The 20,775-nt window shown below is 47.0% G+C and overlaps 1 protein-coding gene across 11 annotated transcripts in view; it reads left to right on the top strand.

Moving 5' to 3' along the window:
- BLTP1 (bridge-like lipid transfer protein family member 1) overlaps positions 1-20,775 on the top strand; it is a 2,946,455-nt gene that overhangs the window by 2,373,562 nt on the left and 552,118 nt on the right. For 7 of the 11 annotated variants that reach the window (XM_069631149.1, XM_069631145.1, XM_069631146.1 and 4 more), the window contains 2 exons: positions 4,156-4,356; positions 9,295-9,425. In XM_069631149.1, coding sequence (XP_069487250.1) covers positions 4,156-4,356; positions 9,295-9,425 — 332 coding nt within the window. The remainder of the gene's footprint in view (positions 1-4,155; positions 4,357-9,294; positions 9,426-20,775) is intronic. The other 4 variants (XM_069631154.1, XM_069631153.1, XM_069631152.1 and 1 more) reach the window with 1 other exon arrangement.

Here is a 20,775-nt window from a genome sequence, read left to right as displayed (position 1 = left end):
AGTCAAGAACACCATTGCAGACTTCCTCAGCCTGCCACGAGGGGGAGGTTCGTCAGGATCCGGTGGACCGCCTGTTTGTCGAATGGGGCAGACCCCGGATCGACCTGCTTGCGACGGCGGCAAAATCCAAATGCCAGAAGTTTGCCAGCAGGTTCCACCAGCCGAGGAGCTTGGGGGGGGGCACATTCTCCTTCCCGTGGGAAGGACTGTTTCTGTATGCGTTCCCTCCGTTCCCTCTCCTGCTACGAGTCATCAACACATTCAGACCGTGCCAATGCAGGATGATACTCATCGCCCTGGGGTGGCTGAGGCAGATTTGGTATCCAGACCTTCTCAGCCTGTCAGCAGTGCCTCCAGTCAAGTTGTCTGTGGTTCCGGATCTTCTCACCAGAGAGGGAGGCGCAATCCTTCATCATGATCCAGGATCGCTGAACATGAAGTCTTGGCTCCTACAGGCTTTGAGTTTGGGAGTTATGAGTTGCCAGTGGACTTCAGGGAGGTCCTCGCCAAGGCCAAGACGTTGTCGACTTTGAAGTGCTACGGCCATAAGTGGAAACATTTTGCTACATGGTGCCGGTCACAGAAAATGAACCCTCTGAGGGTCACGACTCCTCAGATCTTGCCGTACTTGCTGTCTTTGGTAAAGGCTGGGCTAGCTCAAGCATCCATCAAGGTACATCTGGCGGCTATCTCCCGCTACACCAGATCCCCAGGGTGATCCTCTCTGTGGTCCCACAGAGATGTCAGGGAATTTCTCATGGGCCTTTTCTGATCCTTCCCGCCAGTGAAAGCTCCTGCCCAGGCATGGGAACTCAACGTGGTTGTGACGAGGCTCATGGGGCGCCCTTCGGGCCTATGCATCAGGCCCCACTCATGTTTCTCTAGTGGAAGATGACTTTCCTTGCGGCCATCACATCTGCCAGACGTGTAGGTGAGATACAGGCCCTATCCTGCAAGCACCCTTTCCACGAATCAAGGGTGGTACTGCGTATGCACCCCTCTTTCATGCTAAAGGTTCTGTTGGAATTCCACCTCAACAAGCCTTTGGTGTTGCCTGTTTTCTTCCCGTAAACTTTCTCGCCAGCGAAGAGGGCCTTTCATTCGCTGGACGTTGCTCGGGCCTTGAAGTTCTACATGATGCGCACAAAGATTTCACAGAAGACTTCTCAGTTGTTTGTGAAATTTGGTCCTGTGAACCATGAGAAGGCCTCGTCTAAGGCTTCCATTTCAAGGTGGCTCTCCGGCTGCATCATGCATTGCCATCGGTTGGCAAACCAACCGATGCCAGGCCATCCTAGAGTCCACTCCACCAGAGTAATCGCTGCGACAACAGCGTTCCTTTCTGGTGTGCCCCGGCTGGACATCTGCAGAGCTGCTATGTGGAGGTCCATGCACACCTTCATGAAGTTGTACTGCGTCGACAGGAATTCCAGGGAGGGGTCCAGAGTCGGCCAAGCAGTGCTACACAACCCGTTTGCTTGAGGTGAGTCTGTTCCAGGGGTAAGTGTTAATTGCTTCTGTTTAGCCTTGCCACCTCCTCTGGTTGTGCAATGTGTACTGATTTGTTTTCGTTATTCACGAGCATGTGAATCCATGCCAGGCAGCATGCTGGAGAAGGTTTAAGTAACTTACCTGTAACTATTGTTCTCGAGCATGGCCTGGCCTGGATTCACATGCAAACCCTCCCTCCGGTCTGCAGGTCTTCTTGGTCATACTGCCACTTTACGTGCTTACCAAATCTGAAGATGGCTGCCAGAGGTGGGGCTTTGAAAGAGTACTTTCATTGGATGGGGGCAGAATGACACAGAGGACAGTGATTGGTTTTGAGGAGAAATACAGTTTTAAAGTGAAAGTGAAACAGTTTTTTCTTTTACCAAGGGTTCCCAGCCTGACGACAGGAAATATTCATGAGCATGTGAATCCATGCCAGACCCAGGCTGGAGAATAATAATTTCAGGTAAGTAACTTAAACCTTACTGCACACATCGACTGTTATTAAGATCAGACCTAATGGGCCTCATCACAAGTTGGGCGGTATACTGGCTGTAATACCGCCCAACTGTAATAGCGTTGGCATCATCCGGTCGAGCGGTATTACCGCCGGATCACGGGTTGGGCGTTAACCGGAAACCCCCATTCCCCATTGGGACCTTTGGACCCAATAGGGAATTTTCAGTGCTAATACTGCGCGCTAATACAGCCGGCTGAAATAGTGCTGAAAACAGGACGCTAAATGGGATTTTACCCTGCAGCAAAAAGCTGGAGGTAAAACAACCCATTTAACGCCCAACTTGTGATAGGGCCAGCCCTTAAATGCTACGGTAATACCTTTACTGCCGCATTTAAGGGCTACCGCCCAACTCGTGATCACGCCCAATGACTGCTTGAACCAAAGTCTTACCCTGGCCCAAGAGGAATATGCTGATTTAAATTCTGGGAAGAATATTTAGAGGACCATATCTGCTTTTTTAAAGGAGGAGGATATTGTATTATTGTAATGAAAATAACCTTACCCTGACAGTCTCCCCTTCACAGCAGAAATATGCAGTAAAACCAACAAGGGTCTGCTTCTTCAGAGCCATTACTGGACTGCTCGTCATTCAAACTGGATTTGCCACTCCTTCTGGTCTGCTCTCTGCAAATCGTGTATTAATTTTCAGTGCTTGATTGTGCACTGATCTTTACTTGTGACCCTGCTTCAGTGTTCTACTCTGCTTGCCAGGTGTGATGTTAACGTACAATTATCATTCTTTCATGACTCCCTGCCAGGACCGGCCCTAGGATTTGGGGGGGCCAAGTGCAGCAAATTAAGTGCGGGCCCCTTAATTTGCATTTGATAACATCACAGAAAGTGGCATCACAAGATGCTGACCACTACGTTTGTAGGCAGCAGCGAAAACATGGTAATCTGAGAGAGAATTCCCAATAACTACACTGCAAAGAATAAATGGTGTCCACCTTTTAAGCCCAACAATTTATAATGAAATATTCCAAAGAAAAGAAAATCCAAACACGAGACGTGCGCTTTTATGGCACTTGTATGTGGTCTTGTGGGTAAGCATCTGCATTGGAAACCTGACAACCTGGTGTGAAATCCTAGTAGCTGAACACTTGAGCAGGCAAACTTTTTTTTAATGCTGGCCTCAAAAACACAACCATGTTTGCGTCTACCCATTGAAAAAGTGGGCGGACGTTGTCCACCCACATGTATCGACTTGTGCCCTGAAAACCAGTACAGGGCCAGAACCAGAGAAAATATCTCCTCCAGTCTCCTGGATGACAACCTCTCTCGTCAGATTCTTAGTAAATATTCATGGCTCACTTGCATGCTTCATATATAATGTGAGGAGGACAATGTTTTATTCTGCTTAAATGCTTTTTGGCTTGGGAAATAATCATGTGAAAATAAGGCAAATGGCTAAAAACGGTTTTGTGCAACATGTTTGTGCTGGAGGAAGGCACAGAGTTTAAGCAGCTAACTGCTGCTTTTCATGTGCTTTCAAAATTAAAATGCCCCATTGCAGTATTTAACATAACATTGGTCTCTTAAATAGTCCCTCAATAGTATATTGCACCCACTTTAAACGCTCTGCTTTAAGAAAGAAAGTTGTCAGCAGTGATTGAGGCCTGCAGCGCCTCTCACTGGAAGAAACAAAAGGGAGCCACCTCGAGGGACAGCCGCTTTTGAATAATACATTCCGGCAAACTTCCCGTCATCATGCAGCGTGTGCCGCCAGAGTGGACTGCAGCAAGCTTACGGACTCCGAGCACACAGCCCACGCTGCAGCCTGCAAGAGCAAGGGCAGCCGCACATTCTGCACACGCCTAGCATCGGCCCCGCCTCCAGCACTACTGTCGATAATGGGCAGGCCAAGCTGGTTTGCATTGTCATTTGATTGTTTCACATTTCTGGTGGATAATAGAGAAATAGAGGAGCAGTTAGGAAGAGCTGTAGCGTACGTGAATAGTGTTTGGGGGCTAATGAGGGCTTTGCGATGGAGGAGAGAAGTGGAAGTATGATTGGCAAAGAAGGTATAGTACAGTTCATTTTAAATTGAACTTAGGGAAATATTTACTGTCTTTTGAAAACTGTTAATATCATGAGGCGTGTTTTTAGGCTCTCCCTAACCACTTATGCTCCTGTTTACCATTTAGACTACTGATGGAGGTTCAGTAAGCGGAGAAGGCAACAAGCTAACCCTTGGGCAACGGCTTGTAAACCACCTACTTGGCTTGAACCCAAAAAGCCAGCGCTATTCTGTTCCAGTAGAGTATCTTTCTGGTTCACAGATGTGTGATCCCTCGCATTCTGCCAGCTCGCACTTGAAAGCATGCAGGTCTCGCTCAATGGGAAATGTATGTAACAGTTGAAGTGCTCCCTCAAATGCACTATGGCAGCCAGATCACTTGAACTTTAATCGGATATTCATAAAAAAACTTATTTGATTTTGCATGCTGTGATTGGACTGGCGATGGGACTTAAAAACATCATTTAAGTAAATGTCAATAATAAAGAATACAGCTCTTTTCTTAAATGCTAACTGGTTATTTTTTTCTTTCAGCATTCACAATATCTGATCTTCCAGCATCAGGTGGTACCTGGGAAACTGATTTTTTTCTCCTCTTGCATAAAGAGGTATCAATTTGTGCAGTGTACTCTGTAGAGCAAGTTGCCAGCCTGCCCAGTTAGGATGATAAAATGACTCCAAAGCCCCTTTCCCACTCATTTTAATTGGTGGATACAATTTCATGTTAAGGCTGCTGTTAGAGCGTGACAGAAAATGCCCCACCCGATGGCCTGTTGCATAAGCTGCCTGTCTACTGGAGTGTTATTTTTCTAAATGGGCCTTTAGAATTACCCGGGTTTTACATAGTCTTCAGAGTGGCAAAAAACAATCTTTGAATTTAAATATCAGTAGGCTCTATGCTCAAATTGACCTTTTCACTTACAGAACATGCTTTCTACCTTCATCAGACAACGTTAACTGTCTGCTAGGCCGGTGTTGTTGTAACCGTTTTTCTATAAGTGGAGGCCTTGTCTCCAAGCATTGCTTTCTGCGCAAAGCACAGAGCCTAGAACACATTTCTTTGTTGAAGAGGAAGCCAACAAAGGCTTCAAAGGGTCCGGAGGGATACTATCTTAACTTTTTTCAGCCACACAGCAAACTAGCTCTTGCGTTTTGAATTCACCAAATTCATCTCATCATTCAGTGGGGGATGCTCGGGTATGCTCCATTGGTGGGGTTGAGTGTCTCGGTGACAGACTGTGCAGGATCCCTAGCTATGCAAATATGTTACTTAGTAGATTTAAGACATACAATGTTGATGATGCTGTTGCAGTCGTTTAGTTTTCAAACGTTAGTTCTTGGTCTTGGACAAATCCCAGGTTTTTAAAATGTGGGCAAGAGAGAGAGTTACCCCAGGGCCAAATATAGTTGTTTCCATTTTTGTAGCGTTGGTCTGCTTTATGTTTTGAATTGTGTGACATTCTGTCTGTCAGATGACTATTGCCTCCCTAATTTTACAGCTTGAATGTGAAAGAGCCAATCATTGGCAACAGTGGTTGAAGATAAACGTAAGAGAACCGAGGGAGGAAGGCTGATCCCTGCAGGATGCCACAGATGTTTGAGCAGAATATTGATTTGTAGGCACTCCAAGTCCGAATGCTTACTGATGCAGCACCAGGAATGAACCGTACCATTCCGATGTGCGGTCCACGTACCATTCTTTGTCAGACCCATTCAACAGGATCATTGACACTCTGTTGCCTTAGTCAGTGTCCATCCACAGATCTGACAGTGCAGCAAAAATTGCCTTGTTTGTACCTCTTATCGTCTGCAAACCTGCCTGTGGTAGATACAGAGCATTGATCAAGGCAATAAAGATGTGTTCTTAAAACAGTCAGTGCCTTTCTTGCCAAATCTTTACTTAATGAGGCAGTTTTGATATTTGATGAACATTGGCTGTTTCCTCGTGGTCCAGTGTTATTTGTTTGTAAAATGGAAGGGGGTATAGTATTTTCTTAAATTCTTAGGGCTTTATACCCTTTGCCAGAGAGCAATTTATAAAGTTAATTATAGACGACAACATCATTTGATGTTTAGCTAATACCTTAAATGTGAATGGATGGTACATTTCTATTAACAAGCTTGAGTATTTACATGCGACATAGATGTAATGAACCTCTTCTTCTGTAACCAATTGCTTTCAACATACAATTATTTTCCTTCTAATTGTGACTGTACGTATTTTCTTTTAAGAGGGAATGTGGACTGGTGTTGGGTACTCTGGAGCTAGAAGTCTAGTGTTCTGACCTTGTTTTCCCCAACTGCCCAAAATTGTTGATCTTGGACAAATTACCCCTTCTAAACTGTGCATCACTTTTTATTAACATGCTAGCATCTCTAGTGCTTAGAAATAGATGAATAAGTAGTTTTAAGGGCTGTATAAAAAAATACTGTTTCAAGGGTAGGCTATCCCTGGAGAGAATCATACACGTTTTATATGAAAATGTATTCAAAGATCAAAACATTGAGGCTGCCCACCATTGCTTTCTTTTAATACTCCTCACCCCTTTAGACCTATATGGTGAATGCACTATGTCATGATCAAGAAAGCTTGTTTTCCCCCATCTCTCGCTAATTACAGTTCGTCACTTTTAAAAATGAGAGAGCTGGTGTAAATGTGCTAAGAATGTCCTGATGAGAAATATAATTCTTTTGTTTTCTCCTCTCACGGTGCGACAACCGAATTTATCAGCACATTAGCTAATGTGACAAATCCAGGGAATTCTTCCCTTCTCCCCAAGTTGGAGCCACCCCCTTTGGGACTAGGGAGGTGAGCCTGCTATGCAATGACCTCCCTACTGATAAGAGCAAGCCGGATCCCACTGGGGTCACCTTCCGGCGACAAGGAATGCCCAAGTCAGGTTTCCATCCCACCTCCCGTCCATTCATAGACCAGAGTGTTTGTTGGTTATATGGGAATTGAAGATGTTAACAATATACAGGGCCACTTTAATGTGGATTATCTGGTTACTGAACTGTAATCGTTACAACCTCCTAGAGAAACCGCTGACCAATGGACTTCCCTTATTTACTCCAGGCAGGAAGTTCAAACCAGCAGGAAATTTGCTGACTGGAAGTGAATCCAGTGGAGAACGCGGAACGCCTGCCTGTGCAGAGATGCAGAGGAGAGAGACAGTCTCTCTGACGATGGGCAGAGCGCCACGCAGAGGACGTGCTGGGCAGAGACTGATGGCTCTGCAAGGAAAAATGTTGCTGCCTCGAAGGCAGGGACCCCAACCAGGCTGGGGCTGCTAAGGCAAGAAACGAGCAAAGAAGCGCCCAAAAGTACCGGATTCCCGTTGCACAGATGCCAAAGTCCCAAATGGGAAAAGGAGGAATAGAAAAGCCAACTGTTCATCCCAAAGAGGCAACAAGGGCACGGAACCAGCCAGAGAGACGCTGACTCGAGTACTGAGTCACACACCTGGAAAGAATGTACACAGCTACCTTGGGGGGGGGGGGGCTGGTTGGAGGACGGAGAAACCGGCAACGACCAAGGGCTGTACAAAGCCTGAGCACACTAGTGGCTGAGAACCGAAGAACCTATGAGGGAGTGAAAGAAAGATATCAAACAGGGTGGAACAAGCCCATATCTCACTTAGTCTGAGAAACCAAAGGCCCCGGGAGTGGGCTAAAGAAAGATACGAAACAGGGCTGAATGATCCAAAAGACCGCTTGGGGCTGAGAAACGGTTTACCCTGCCAAGGGATGAAATAATCTTACGGAGCAGGGCAGATCAAGTGCAATGCCCACCCAAGGATGAGAGATTAGAAAACCTGCAAGGGTGCAAGAGGCGAGGGTGCAAGAGATGAGATGAAGCAGGCACGGTTGAGCAGGCCGACAGCCCAACTAATACTCCAACTTTGAGCGGCGCCACAACCACAGAGAGTGAGCTTTGTTTCTTTTGTTGTGAACAACTATCTACCCAAGTCAGGAGACGCATCCACCTAATGAAGGGTAAGTGGGACACTTTTCAGAATACCGGACAAAGTCGTTTTATTAGGTAAAGCCGACAGACATATCTTTTTTTTTTTGTTTTTTTTACTGGATTTCTTTGTGAACAGTCTACAGAACCAGGAGCGGAAAGATACTCTGAGAATATTGTGGGTGGGGGTCAGAAAACCAGCCACCACTCATTTTCCAAAGGGGAGTAACCCATAGGCTAAGATGATACTTTGTTTCTTTTTTTCTTTATTTCTTTCTTGGCAGATAGATAGGTTAGCATAGGTTTGAGGTCAGAGTTTATTTTTTTGTAAGACATCCTGATGAAAACCTTTATCTATTCATAGCAAACTCATCTAAGGAATAGAGCCTAGAGTAGGTTTTCTTTAAGTTGGTTTATAAAGTAAGTTGTGCAACAATGCCCTTTTGTCAGTCTCCTATGTCTGACTTGCCAAACAAATTATTTTGTTTGGTTACCGTCAGTTTGACTTTTTGCCTATAACCCTCCCCTTTATGTTAATTTATGAGCTGTAGGGCTTGTAGCGTGGTGGTTCTGCTTGTATGAGATTGGGTTTTTATTTCATTTTGAATTTGTATTAGAAGATACTATTTTTACGGTTCTTCCTAGCTTTGTCTATCAATCATGAGATCACTTTAGGGTTTTCAGTATATTCAATCAATTAATGGAGCCCCAAAATAGCTCTTATAAGACTTATTACTGGTCTATTTGAATTGTAATATTTTTCTGAAACTGCATATCTATTTGCAGTGCATTTCTTCTACAAGTGCATTTTTTCTACAAGTGCATTTTTTCTCAAGCTATGCTTTGTTCGGCTGGATGTAAGATCTGATCATCTGTCTTCAGAATCCCAACATATTTGTCAGAAATAAATCTAAACTCCTTTTAGGGAGGATTTCCTTTCTGTAATTGTACTTTTACTGTGAGTTTATCCAGGAAATCATTTAAATTGCAGTGACATCAAGTTTCTTGACCATCCAATCTCTTCAAAGAACGAGAGTGTTTTCATCCTTTAACATTTATTTTTCACTCTAAGTGGTTGAAAAACGGAATTGTCTGGCACCAGTTATAAAGCTTTTGACAAACATTCCAATTGTTGTCGATATCATTGAGCAAACTATGTCCCGCTTGGTTGACGTGTATAAAATATGGTTTCCCAGGTCCACCTGATCTAAAAGGATAATCACATTTTGGGAATCTTTTCATTGTTTTAATTTATTCTTTAAACATGTTTATTAGTGAGTAACTTATCTTTTGTCTGAACAGGAAACTGTTGATTATCGGCGTTCAGGGGCACTTGGAAGTCAGAGTGCAGACCCAAGAGGGAGAAAGTTTGGGAAGCGATTAGTGGACATTAGAGAGTTGAATGAACAGGCCAAAGTCATTGATGACTTAAAGTAAGTATAACCACTCTTCCTAAATTGTTTGCTATTCTAAGCCAATAATGTTTCTTTTGATTTCAGAAATAGATTAGTCAGATTATCACTCTGTAATTTACACCATCTGAAGTAATGCCTTCAGTACTCTGTTTAAGGCACCATAACCAAATCTCCTTACTGTCACTTATGTAGGTTATTTTCAAAGTTTTGTATTTGATCCACCTCCTCATTTATTTAAGACGCATATGAAAATGAATCAGTTTTCCAGATGGAGGGAATGTCATAAAAAGGCTTTACATTCATGTTTCATTCATTTCTAAAAATGCCCTTTCACAGGATTATTTCTTCAACTATCAATATTGTGTATTTTATGGAGATATATTGAGCCATAAACGTAGACAACGGTTTCCAAATGGTATATCTCCTTAGCCATATTGATATTGTCCTCATCAGTAAGCTGGTATACAGTCTTTATAATGACGTGCACATATACCGAAACCTTTACAAGAACAAAACATTACGAAAATGTATGTGGGGGTGGGATAAAGGGTTAAATCTTGTGGGGGAAACAGTTGGGGGGAGTTTTAGGAGTGGGAAACGAGGGATTGTGGGGTGACCCCCATCCCAAACAAACCATTTGTTATGTTTTTCATTGTCAAATTTTCGGTATAAGTGCATTCTACATAAAATGTGTCGTTATAAAGACATGTAACCCAGTAAGCTTAATATGATTATCAATCACTTCCTCTAAACAAGGATTCCAAAACTGTTCAAATATCACATTTTAGTTAGGTGAGGTTAGGCACCACTATGAGGAAAAGCTAATGGTATTAATAGTGTATATATTCTTGCCACTGATTTGCACCATTTTTGTAGGGACGCATACATGCCAACCAGTAGCTAATTCTCTATATTTTCTAAATCTGTGATTAAACCTATTTGAAACAGTTTCTGCCTGCATGCTTAACTTTCTGAAAGATAATATATAGATATTTGGAGCTATTAAGCTGCTCTTAGTGTGATAGATGCTTCTTTTGTTATGTGACAATTTTGTATTGTTTTCATCCAAAACAACATAACATAAAGGAACACCCAGAACATAACCCCCATTTCTTGACATAGCGACACAACCAACTTGACAAAAAGTACAATGCCGGGCACTGCGCGCCAGCCTGGCCCACCTCATTGCCTGCAGCATTTGGCTCACTTGCCGGACCAATAACTGCCCTCTTCCCACCGCCACCCTCCTCCCATTTGCCCCAAACTGTCAGAAACTTGGCAGGGCACCCCCTCGCATTATACACATGTTTGATTCCAAGGCCATACATGTGGCGATTTCGGCCTCCCATCGAGCCATCTGAGGGTGGTCCGGGGACCCCCAGATTGTAGCAATAACTTTATTAGTCCCAGGGCGACTGCCAGGAATGTCTTTTTTCGTGCTTGGACATCCCCCTCATCGCCCCATATTCCCAATAGTGCACATTTCTGGTCTCTAGGGACCCCCACATTCGGTACCCTTGACAGCTTACTTATGCATTTCCCCCCCAAGACAGTTGTGCCTGAGCGCAATCCCAAAAGGTATGATAGAACATGCACCATGGCATGCCACAGCATAGGTTACAATCGTTATCTGCCCACCCCCACCCGCAAAGCTTAATTTGAGAATAGTAAACCCTGTGCACTATCTTATACTGGATCAACTGGAGCTTGGCTGACATGCATTTCCTGAGGAAACATCAACGCTTCCACCCATTCCTCAGATTCCATAGAGCGTACATCTCTCTCCCACCTATCCCTGAGGCTTGATAATTCCTGAGCCCCAAAAGCATTGATCACTTTTTATAACGTGAACGTGACCTTTGTCTCGGTTCGCCCGGAGAGTACATTTGCCTCCAATGGGGAACTCTGTGGGATCTCACTCAAGATCTGGCGCTGGCCATTCACATCATGCAACAACTGTATGTACTTAAAGCATTCGCTGCTGCCAAAGGAAAACCTATCCCCGCAGCTCCTCGAAGGGAAGGAGACCATCCCCCTGTACAACGTCCGCCAGACACCGGATCCCCAAACTCTTCCACCACCTAAACTGGCCCATCTTAAACTCTGTGAGAGATGCATTGCCCCACAAGGGTTGACTTCGAGTCAGCCTTCCCCTCCAACCGATGTGCACATGTGCCTCCTTCCATGCCCGGACATAAGAGGAAGTGTCCCTCCACTCCCCTCCTTACCATATAGCACCTGTACCAGGGTCCTGCCCTCCCAGCTCAGGTGTAATATGAGGCAGCCCTAGGTATCTGTGCAGCCAGTCGTTTACTACTTCTAATTGTACCGGCCTATAGTACTACTGCAGGCTGGGCAGGCGAGTCCCCCTCCCAAACAGACCGCTGAAGGGTCTTGAGGGCAATGCAAGTCTTTTGACCTCCCCAAAGAAACTCCCTAAGTGCTCCATCGATCACCTAAAAGACCTTCCTGGATATCGGGAGAGATGCATTCTGCAGCACGTACAAAAACTTGGCCAGTGCTATCATTTTGAAAAGAGTCGCCTTCCCCAACAGGCCCAGCGGAAGAGACTGTTAGTGCGTGACGTCCAACTTAAACTTGGCAATGATCGGGTTCAGGTTCAAATCGGGAAACGTCGTAAATTGGTCGCCCAGCTGAATCCTGAGGTACCAGAAGCCTTTCCTAGACACTTGGTATGGGCAGTTGTGCGGGAGCGCCGCATCCTCTCGAACTGGCATCCTGATAGTCCCTTATTATCTTCATCACCGCCGGACAGGACTCTGATGGGTTTCCCATTTATATCAATAGGTCGCCTACGTATGGAGATATTCTCTCCTGACCTCCCCAGTGCCACTTGACACCCACCAACTCCCTGCTTGATCTGAGCTGCACAGTTAGCGGTTCCACTGCTAGGGTAAAGAGCAAGGGCGTGAGAGGACAGCCCTGTCTCGTTTCCCGCCCCACAGGAAACATCTTAGAGCAAAACCCATTGACCTGCACCTCCGCAACAGTTGAATTGTATAGTTGGTGCACCCAACTCCGAAGGTTTTCCCCAAAGAAGCTTATGCTGTCCATAGTTCCCCATAGCGAATCCCAATACACCGAATCAAACGCCTTTTCAAAATCTACTGACAGTAGAGCCAGCTGCCCCGAGATCGTGGAGGCCTAACCCAGCGCCAATTGCACCCTGCGCAAGTTCATGTGAGTAGATTTAGATGGCATGAACCTGCACCAATCCGGGTGGACCAGGCGGCCTATGACCCTCAAACGATTTGCCAAGATCCTTGTTGGAACATTCGCTTCCCCATTGATTTTAGCGATATGGGTCTGTAGGAGGCACAGAATTCCGGTGGCTTTCGCCGGTTTGGGAAGAATTATTATGCGTCTTTCGCAGATGGTCCAGCAGTGTACCGTCTCTCATACACTGCGGAAATAACCTGTCCAGTGGCGCAACCACCACCTCCCCCAATTTCTTCCAAACTTCCACAGGGAAGCCATTTAGGCCCAGGGACTTCCCTGACTGCAATTGGGAGATGGCCACCGCCAACTCTTCTTCTGAGATATCAGTTTCAAGCTCTTCCCGCTGCTGTGCTGTCAGCTGTGGGAGCACAACCGGGTGCTCTCCTCTCGGCTCCCCATTACCCAGTCGGTGGGACAGGGCACTATATAACTCTCGTAGTACTGTGTAAACTCCTGCGCGATATCAGCATCCCTCGTGACCTCCCCGGTTCCCTTCTGCAGGACTCCGACAAACCTGCTTGCCCTCTCTCTATGCTCCAACCAAAGCAACATCTTCCCCGGCCTCATGTATCTGGCTGCACTTGAGCCAGTGTGCCTGCTTCGCACTGTCTAGTGCTACATTGCTGAGGGATTCCTGAGCCACCTGCAACTTGGGCTGTGCCCCCTGAGAGCCAAAGAATACCAGGTCTGCCTCTGCTTATTCTATGGCCACCTCTACCTCCCCCACTGCCTGCGCATGTTGCCTGCGCATGTTGCCTGCGTTGTGCCGCCACCAACGAGATCACCTCTTCCCTGAGAACTGTTTTTTATCGCACCCAAACCGGAACCGCGCTATCCACTGATCCATCATTCACTTTGAAGTATTCCTGTGTAGTGTGTAATAGAGCCTCCGTAAATTCTGAGAAGCCTCCACGTGGGTGCAGGTGACTCATGGCCACTCTTCAGCGTGACGAGTAGCGGAGAATGGTCCGAAATCACCATCGCTAGAAACTGTGCCTCAACCAGCCTGTGACTGTTTCCCAGCGGGATGAAAAGATAATCCAGCCTGGTTACCCGGCCTCTCCCGCATGCATATCTCCTATTATCTAGCCAGCCCATAGCCCTGGCAAAGGACCAAAGTTTGGTGGGGAGCTACTGCCTATGTGAGACCTATCAAGACCCGTTTCCATCACATCATTGAAATCCCCTCCCAGGAGCCATCTCTCTGCCTCCCCCATCACTATGAGCTTCTGGAGGTCATTAAGCAGGTCTGGTGTGAGGGGGAGGTGCAAACACCCCTACAATACCCCACATGGCTCCCCACAGATCATATAAAAAGGGAAACTCAGTCAAGGCTACCCCTCCCTTCAACGCACAGGTAGTGCTGAAAAACGTACAGGAGGCTAGGAGTTATTTGGACTAGCCATTTATGATCACACACACAAAATGTAAGCTACTCTTAAAACCCGGTTTGATATTTCTGGAGAATTCAACAGCCCTCCGCCCAGGCCTCCAGCTCGATCAGTGAGGCAAAAATCTCACTGTCAGCATCAAGGAGAGCGATCGGGCGATAGTTGACTACCATGGCCCGATCGCCCACCTTGAAGATGGGAATGATTACTGCTGAGCTCCATGAAGGTTGAGTTTCCTCATTCTCCATGATATTCTCAAAGAGATTGTACAGTACTACTGACCATGCGGGAGCATTAGCCTTCAGGATTGAATTTGAAAGGCCATTTGGCCCAGGAGCTCTTGAAGATGAGGCTCTCACTATGAGATCTTCAATGCGATCCCTCATGATGGGCAGACTCCACCGAGCCTTAGTTGGGAAAGGGTCACTTTGCTCAGACGTGGAGCCAAACAACTTTTCGAAATGAGAGCACCATGCTTCCTCTGATACGACTTGACACTGGAGCCCCAACTGTGATTTTTTTTTGCCATAATTAACCAACTCCCAGAGGTTCCTAGAGTTGTATTTAGACAGAGCAGTTAGCATAGAATCCCGGTCCCTTGGTAATCTCAAAGCCCTTGGGCCTTTAGACCAATTTCTGTAGCCGTTTAACAGGGATTTGCATTTGAGAGCTAAAATCTGCAGATCGTCTTGGCAGTATTTAAGCTCTCAAATTGCTCTTCTAAGTTATTTTTATTTCTGGTGGGTTTCTTCGTCAAAATCGTGTTGATGGCGAGACCCGCCCTTTATGGTGGTCAAGTTAGGGACTTCTAGACCCCAGATGAGAGCAGTGTAATTAAATGGGTGGCATGCTAGAGATAACTCTACTGCTTCCGTTTGACCGAGGAGGTGTTTGAGTTTTAGATTTAAAGATTCTCCAACTCTTTGGAATTTTACCACCCTATTAGTGCTCTGGTTCACTTCCAGGGGTATCTTATACATGTCACAGGTTAAGGCTGTCAAAATGTTGTGGTCACTTCTATCTGTCTCGTTGATTTTAAAATCAACACAGCAATCCATTAGCAATCCAGACAGAAACAGGTAATCAATCACAGAGCCCTTGCAACCATTAGACCAAGTAGATCTCGATGCACTCCCCCCCCATACACCCATTCACCATGATCAAGTTCCATTCAGAGAGGAAATCCAACCACCTTTCACCATTCAACAAAGACTTCGTATTCACATAGCCATTAGTCTTAAGTGTAAGACTTTGAGAGTTCAAATCCTCACCCAATATTAGTTCGGTTGGCAGCCCTTCATTCAATGCAGAGGAAAGAAGAGATTAGTTCCCTAGGGTCCCAGACCCTGGTTGGCAGTCTTAGCTTCCTCTACCCAGGCACTGCGCTGAAGAAGAACAGCGTGGATGCTCTTTCCAAGCTGCAGTGGGTCCTTAACCCTTGGGGGCAGACCTGGTTTCCTCTCATCAAGTACTGCGATGAAGAAGAGCTGCTTGGATGTGCTTTCCAAGCTGTAGTGGGTCATAGAGACTTGGTTCACTAACCTGCCAAGTACTGTGTGGACTGTTCACTACCATCCAATTCTTTTTATTTAGGTGCGAGTCCTGACCCGCAATTCCGGCTTTAGTTTTCCCTTCTGTAGACTTAGTTTCCTCTCCTGCCAAGTCTTAGTACAAGTGCATGTACGTTCTTGTTTTCTTCCCGCTGTGTTAGGGTCCCAGACCCTCGTTTCCCAGCCTTGCGACCACCTCCTTGAGCTATTGGAGCCTTTTGTGTTACTCACATACCTTGTCGAATGGCTTGCATGAATCCTGGCTCCCTCGAGGCAGCTGGGCTCGTTCGCGGCACTCTGGTAACTTTCCAGGGCTTCATTTTCCCTGCAGCAGCTCCACAGGCTTCTTCCCTTCAGGGAGAGGGTGTTTCTGCACTCTCGTGGATCCCGGTTCTATGGGGCGTCATGAGTCTTGCTTATGGCACTCCAGTAATTTTCCAGTGCTTCCTTTTGCCTGCGGCAACTCTGCAACCTTCTTCCATTCAGGGAGATTGTATTTCTGCACTTTCGCGTTCCCCCGTTCTCTGGGGCGTCTGGAGTCTTGGTCCGCTCGTGGGCCGCGTGGTACCTGACCGGACCCTCTCTCCTTCCTATCGGCATCCAGATCAGCACCCACCTGCACGTTGGGCTTGTTCTGGCTCTCGTGGTTTCTCCATGGAGGGCTTTGACGCCTTGTCATGTCCATCATTGGTTTTTGTCTTGTTTTCTCCAATCACTGTTCGTGAACCACTAGACTATTGAAAGTGGTTCCAATGGTTACTCAGTATTGCTCCGCATTATCTCCTCTTCTTAGTACTAAGTTAGTGTTGATGTAGTAACTCACTAAGACTCCTCGTCTCTCTACTCGCTATTTGGAATGCCTTAGAAACATACATAGGGTATGAGGGTAGGTTTGAAGAGGAAGGGGGTGAAGAATAGATGGAGTAAGTGTGGAATGGGGTATCGGGATCATGTGCTTGGTGGGGGTTACGTGTTATCCCGATGTGGTGGTCACTGGTCCCAAAGGGGGCTTCCTCTCCACCCTCTGAGTACCACCCCCAGGTGGAATGTCAGGTAGCAGTCTCACCACTCTGGCCTAATGGGAATGCCCCCCCCCCCCTTTCAGAAGCAGTGACGACATCATGAGATTCTTCACAGTACTATTGTGTAAACCAATAATTAGTCTTAGAATACCGTCCGGATGCCCCATTTTGCCAATTTTGACCCCCATCATATCCCACCACACCTACCAATTCACTCTGCCCCACAACATCATGTCATGTCCCACGTCACCTTCCACAGCATCCATATCACCAGCCCATTGCCCTCTGCACCACATATCTAGGACGGTAGCACTCCTTACGTAGCAGATCAGCAGTGATGAAATCTACTTCTGAATCAACCTAGATCGGCAAGCACCTCTCAGCCAATCACCACGTCTCACATTTAATAAAATATCAGCACACACCAAACCAGAGGCATCAAACATCACAAAATGGGTGGCACCAGGTTGCGCGCTGTTGTGATCCTCTCCTGCGTGAGCTCCTGTCCCGAGGTCCCGAAAAACGGAATGAGCCCCCGTTTTTGACCCCCCCCCTTGGGTGGAAATTCGAGACGAAGGTCTGTGAAGGTACTCGCCACGTATGGAAGAAATCCCAGGCGAAAACGGCCCCGGCTTCCACCAAATATCGTCGTGAAACTGTGGAGGTGAAAACTAAACTAGAATTGGCCTCGACTCTGCCCGGAACTCTTGGCCTGCTGAGAGCAACACCCAGTGGAGCGCACGCTGGAGGCTGGGCCCCCGCGTCCACACAACGCCTATCCTGGATGGGTGGACCCGGCGGAGCAGACATTAGACCGCAATAGTGGAGAAAGGAGCGGGGAGAACTTTGGAAGCGGTCGGACGCCGGGCACCCCGAGAAGAAAACGGAGGCACGGGCCCAGTGCTTCCTCTTCCGCCAAAAACGAACCTTCGCGGCGGGATCAGGTCGCCTCCCCCTGGCGGACCAAGCAAGGCGGGCCCGCCACTGGGTTGGGGTGCGGCCTGAGACCTGGGACGCACGCAGCGTGGTGCTTGTGCTCACCACGGCCCAAGAGAAGTAAGTGTCTGCCCTTGTTCCCCCTTCCGTCCACCCGCCAGAGGACAATGACCTTGCCCAGACTTTAATAACGGATGCATCTACCTCACAGAGGGAAAGGCCCCCGGAGATACTTTTAAAACGGTCTGTCTTGGGACGGAAAATAGAAGCATGAAATAAGTGACCTTGGGGCGTGTGCCTCCTCTGTGGCAACAGGCGTTCCAGCAGCGGCACTGTCCGACATGTTGGAACTACGACATAAGGCGCATGAATGCCCGACAGAAACTTGCCATATACGCATACTGTTCGATACCCCGAATCGACGTCAGCTCCAAAATGGCCACATTGCCAATCACAGATACAGAAACCGCCGCCACAAAAGGAGACATCAGATTTACTGGCGGAAATAAGGAACATGGGAGCCAATATAGGAGGAAAGATTGATAAACTTACACAGCACCTTGACAACATGGAGGATAGGGTTGAAGGTGTCGAAAACAACCAGGCCTCAATCGATGTCTTGGAAACACAGCTGGCCCACAGAATAACTGAGCTCGAACAAAGAGAGCAGGAGTTTAGACTTAAGATGGACGATTTGGAGAATCGTGAAAGGAGAAACAACCTATGTTTTTTTGGGATTCCCAAGAAACAGAAGAGGACCTGAAAACAACCCTTCACGACATCATCAAGTTCCTGGTTGCCGATGACAACATTGGTGAACCCAAGACAGAGCGCATTCATAGAGCGGGAGGCCCACCTGGAGGCCCGAGATCAGTCCTGGCAAGATTTCACCGTTATCAAGATAGGATGAGAGTGTTGGAAAAGGCGAGGAGCGGGAGCACCATCTCCCTAAATAGATCCCAAATAACGATATACCAGGACCTCTCCTCCCTGACATTGGCCCTGAGGAAAATGTGTAAACCACTCACAACATGGCTTAAATCTCGTGACACACGCTATAGATGGGGATACCCCTTTTCTCTTCTTTCGAACATGAAGGCACAAGGATCAGGTTGAGCTCTGAGCAACAAATCAAAGCTTGCATATCTGACTTACTAGGCCCGCAGGATCGAGAGGAATCCCGTGACCATGCCCCCAAGGACGGGAGGGAATGGCAGATACAGGGTCCAAAGAGGAAGAAGGTGAAAGGCTCAAGGAAATATCGCAGGGGAAACGGCTCCCCAGAAAGGGGCAGCTGACCCTCGACAAGTATGGTACTCTTTGCTTGAATTGACATTTGATAAGGGGTAAACATGGGTGTTTATTGGGGTAACGTGATTGAGACCTCCACTTATCTTGCAGAAATGTGCTCGCTCGGGGGGGGGGGGGGTTACCGGGGGCTCATTACTTATGTTGATGCTTATTTTGCAAGGGGACCGTGAGGTAACGGTTTCTACTGGTGGTTCGGTTCCGGGCTAGTGCGTTTAACTAAGCTCGATCGGACGCCACCGAACTCAGGAAGAAGGAAGGGGGGAGGGGGGGTGGGGAAGACGGACAGGGCCACGTGTCAAATCAAGGGGATATTCAAGAGCTATGAACAGTACAATGGTTACGTGGTTGTTTAAACACAGAGAAAGCGGGTTGAAATGGTCAGAGTATGTATGGTCGCAGAAGCCGTTGTTACGATGACCGCTGAACCATAGAGCAGGGGTGCCATAATGGTGGGAACGCTGAACATCAAAGGCCTTAATTCACCGACCAAGAGGTCACTTGTCTTTAGAGAGTTTCGCAGATCAAATATCGATATCCTTTTATTGCAGGAGACTAAATATATGAAGGGTGAGGAGAGGGCGGTCCTGGGGAGGCAATCCAGGATTGAATTCTGGGGCTCTGGACCATTAAAGAGGGGGGGAGTGGGAATAATCATTAAGAAGGGGATAGACTTCAAGACCACAAAGGTTTGGTCAGATGCAGAAGGCCGAGCCTTGCTTGTTTCAGGGACCATTGGGAATGTGTCCACTACGATCGCCACAATCTACTCCCCTAACGTAGGGCAGGTTAGATTCCTCTCCAAAACAATCCCCAAATCATGCTAGAGTCAACGGCTCATATCATCCTTGGAGGAGATTTTAATACATGTGCAGATCCCACGTTAGATTGGAAACCCGGTAACCCAGAAACACGTGATGATAAACTCGGAGGAGACCACGTCCAATTCAGGGTGATGATGGAATTGTATGGATTGACTGATGTGTGGAAACGATTGCACCCCATGGTGAGAGCTTACACCTTTTTCTCAGCCCCACACAATACACTCACCCGCATTGACTACCTCTACCTCTCAAGAGATCTATGCGATACAGCCTCATACACAGAAATCACACCGATCACATTGTCTGACCATGACATGGTGACCGCCGATATAATATGGGAATCCCTACCAGTTAGAGGTGGAAAATGGAAATGCAACGAGACTCTATGGAAAGACCCTGTTTTTAAATCGGAAATGGAAACTGAAATTGCTGATTACCTTCGATTGAACGATACCGGGGAGGTCTCTACATAAGGGGTTTGGGATGCGGGCAAGGCGACCTGGAGGGGGGTCCTGATGAGGGAGGGAGCCAATAAAAAGAGAGAGAGAACCCTGATTGAAAATAGACTCCGTAGAGAAATCGCCCAACTAGATAATGAAGCAAAGGAAGGGGACATAATGGACCATGAAAAAGTCAGTGAAGCAAGGAAAAAAAAGGGAGGGACTCCGTCTCCTAGAACACGACCAAATAGCTCGTGAACTTCTTTTCCTAAGACAAAAATGTTATGAGAAAGGAGACAAAGCAGACACGTTGTTGGCAGCCAGGCTACGAGCACAGCAGGCAGAACGCAGAGTACAGGAAATAGTTGATGGAGGACCCAACACGGTTATAAGTAGGACCACCATCCCCGAAACCTTTGCAGACTTCTATGAAGCACTGTATACCCCAGAGACGGAATCAGACCTGTCTAGCATTCAATCCTATCTAGCTGGTATCGATATGCCCAAACTGACATACATTGAGTCTGAGACCCTGGACGCCCCCATAACTGAGGAGGAGATTCAGGAGGCCATCAAACGACTAACGCTAGGTAAATCCCCAGGCGAAGATGGGTATACTGCAGGTTTTTACAAGACATTTTCCTCACAGCTCACACC

The sequence above is a fragment of the Ambystoma mexicanum genome, chromosome 6q (assembly GCF_040938575.1).
Source record: "Ambystoma mexicanum isolate Mex_15411 chromosome 6q, UKY_AmexF1_1, whole genome shotgun sequence".
Taxonomy (NCBI): domain Eukaryota; kingdom Metazoa; phylum Chordata; class Amphibia; order Caudata; family Ambystomatidae; genus Ambystoma; species Ambystoma mexicanum.
The sequence above is the reverse complement of the archived record's forward strand: the minus strand, read 5'-3'. Positions and strand labels throughout refer to the sequence as shown.